The sequence below is a fragment of the Procambarus clarkii genome, chromosome 66 (genome assembly GCF_040958095.1).
Source record: "Procambarus clarkii isolate CNS0578487 chromosome 66, FALCON_Pclarkii_2.0, whole genome shotgun sequence".
Lineage (NCBI taxonomy): Eukaryota > Metazoa > Arthropoda > Malacostraca > Decapoda > Cambaridae > Procambarus > Procambarus clarkii.
The window spans coordinates 20,722,377-20,725,584 of NC_091215.1; the positions used below are offsets into that span (position 1 = coordinate 20,722,377).

At 45.2% G+C, this 3,208-nt stretch overlaps 1 protein-coding gene across 1 annotated transcript; it reads left to right on the forward strand.

The window, feature by feature from the left end:
* Positions 1 to 471: 471 nt before the first annotated feature.
* Positions 472 to 1,869, forward strand: LOC138355245 (hornerin-like). Its single transcript, XM_069310107.1, has one exon. It carries the CDS (start codon positions 472 to 474, stop codon positions 1,867 to 1,869), a length of 1,398 nt encoding a protein of 465 aa, XP_069166208.1.
* Positions 1,870 to 3,208: the final 1,339 nt, after the last annotated feature.

The window sequence follows — 3,208 nt, forward strand, 5'->3', positions numbered from 1 at the left end:
TCCCGCACGAGGCAGAAACAAATGGGCAAAGTTTCTTTCACCCTGAATGCCCCTGTTACCTAGCAGTAAATAGGTACCTGGGAGTTAGTCAGCTGTCACGGGCTGCTTCCTGGGGGGTGGAGGCCTGGTCGAGGACCGGGCCGCGGGGACACTAAAGCCCCGAAATCATCTCAAGATAACCTCAAGATAACACAAACTTAGATTGATTGTCATGTACATTTGACAACCAAGAGTTAAAAAGGCGGGTTCCAAGAGCTAACAACTGGATGTTGCAGCCACAGATACTAAATACACACACACTGCCCAACCACCTCTTGTCTTTAAGACGCTGTGATCGTTGAATTACGGCATTGGGCTTGAGGTTTGTGATTGGTTCTTAAGAAAGAAATCTTTTTAAGGAAATCGTGTACCGTCATCCGCTCAGACAATTTGTTGTGCATTTCTATTTCCTATTTCACGAAAGAAAACAAAATGTGTTTTTTCTTGCAAACGAGAAAGTTTAGTTTTAAATCAAAGTTGTATAATGGTCAGGCAAGATTAGCCAACCACAAGCCGGAGACACAGCATCAGGACAAAGCGTCAGGACAAAAGCATCAGGACACAGCATCAGGACAAAGCATCAAGACAAAGCATCAGGACAAAGCATCAGGACACAGCATCAGGACAAAGCATCAGGACACAGCATCAGGACACAGCATCAGGACACAGCATCAGGACACAGCATCAGGACAAAGCATCAGGACACAGCATCAGGACACAGCATCAGGACACAGCATCAAGACAAAGCATCAGGACAAAGCATCAGGACAAAGCATCAGGACAAAGCATCAGGACACAGCATCAGGACAAAGCGTCAGGACAAAGCATCAGGACAAAGCATCAAGACAAAGCATCAGGACAAAGCATCAGGACACAGCATCAGGACAAAGCATCAGGACACAGCATCAGGACACAGCATCAGGACACAGCATCAGGACACAGCATCAGGACAAAGCATCAGGACACAGCATCAGGACACAGCATCAGGACACAGCATCAAGACAAAGCATCAGGACAAAGCATCAGGACAAAGCATCAGGACAAAGCATCAGGACACAGCATCAGGACAAAGCGTCAGGACAAAGCGTCAGGACAAAGCGTCAGGACAAAGCATCAGGACAAAGCATCAGGACACAGCATCAGGACAAAGCGTCAGGACACAGCATCAAGACAAAGCATCAGGACAAAGCATCAGGACAAAGCATCAGGACAAAGCATCAGGACAAAGCGTCAGGACAAAGCGTCAGGACAAAGCATCAGGACAAAGCATCAGGACAAAGCGTCAGGACAAAGCGTCAGGACAAAGCATCAGGACAAAGCGTCAGGACAAAGCGTCAGGACAAAGCGTCAGGACAAAGCATCAGGACAAAGCGTCAGGACAAAGCGTCAGGACAAAGCATCAGGACAAAGGATCAGGACAAAGCATCAGGACAAAGCGTCAGGACAAAGCGTCAGGACAAAGCGTCAGGACAAAGCGTCAGGACAAAGCATCAGGACAAAGCGTCAGGACAAAGCGTCAGGACAAAGCGTCAGGACAAAGCGTCAGGACAAAATGTCAGGACAAAGCGTCAGGACAAAGCGTCAGGACAAAGCGTCAGGACAAAGCATCAGGACACAGTATCAGGACACAGTATCAGGACAAAGCATCAGGACAAAGCATCAGGACAAAGCATCAGGACAAAGCATCAGGACAAATCATCAGGACAAATCATCAGGACAAATCATCAGGACAAATCATCAGGACAAATCATCAGGACAAATCATCAGGACAAATCATCAGGACAAAGCATCAGGACAAAGCATCAGGACACAGCATCAGGCTCCATATAAGGTTTGTTTCAAGGGACAAAACAAACGCCAGCTCTACACAGTCATCGAGACCCGCTTATTTCTGGGCGTCTCGTCCACATAGCGGCGCAGCAGAATATTTGATGCTCAAGAAAGAGTAAACGAGATAAGGAGCGACGCAAACAACTCGTCTCGTCTCGCGCTTTCAATACAAGACGCGAGGTAAACAACACTCAGACACGAGCCATCGGTTCGAAGCTTTGAAAACACAAGCGAGAGTTGAGGAACAGCGAGATGTGAGAGAACATACAGGAAGCATCGCCGTTGTCCAGGGCAGCCCGTCCTCGTCAACAAAGGCCAAATGTTCTCTTAAGTCACTCACCAGACCCTCTCTTTACGAATGTCAAATGTGTACTTTCCATTCGACTCTCAACTAATAACGTTCGAACTTTTATCGACCAATGCTTCACTCTTGTCATCTGTTGAAATCGCACTGATTTTAAATTTATTTTAAAGAGTGAATTTTTCTGCCAGTTGTTGCTTAAATGAGCATAACCTAAGGACGGAATCAGAATCGACATAGACTGCGCAGTCCGTCATAATCAACTAATGCCAAAATATCGTTAATCCAGCCGCCAAACCCCCTGTTTATGAATGAAAAACGGTTCACACACGACTCGACTGATTTCGTTCGAACACTTCCGGAACAAGTGCTTCGCTGAAGAATTTTGTTCGAACCACAACGCTGTAAATGCTTCACCCACGTACTACAAATACAAATAATCGCCAACAGAACCTAAACATCTAACCTAACCTATGCCTATATATGCACAATATGCTAATATATTATAATAATAATTTATATTTGAGAAAATTTTCGTTTTTAACATGCTGAAAATGAACAGCAAATTAAAATTTATTAATGCGTCTGTGGGGTCGACCGCTGGATGTAATGGACTTGAGTCGAGGACGGGTTGCAGGAAAACGTGTTGTGCATTGTCGCCCGTTTGGGAACAGATTTTTTGTAAGTTATCATTCTGTAACTTGGTGGACTGACACGACGCCTGGCGCATGTATCCCTTGAAGTTACAGGGACGTTAATAGACGTTCTTACTTGACGGGTTGACCATTGGGAAACATAGAGAAGACTGACGTTTATTTCGCTAGTGGCTGAAGGGCGTTGATAGTTTCGCTTACTGGAAGCAGCAACAAGAAGGTAGCTGCCGCCAGGTATAATTCTTTTTCCACAGACAGGCAATACATATTCTTTATGCCACGTCTACCTAAAACATTAGACACCTTCAACAACAACAGTTTCATCTCGGATGAAGATATTTGTGAATGTTACGAATCTGTTCCTGTGACCGTTATTTAAAAGTTT

Coding starts and splice junctions, on each gene's coding strand:
- LOC138355245 (XM_069310107.1), top strand. CDS start 472: ATGTGTTTTTTCTTGCAAACGAGAAAGTTTAGTTTTAAATCAAAGTTG.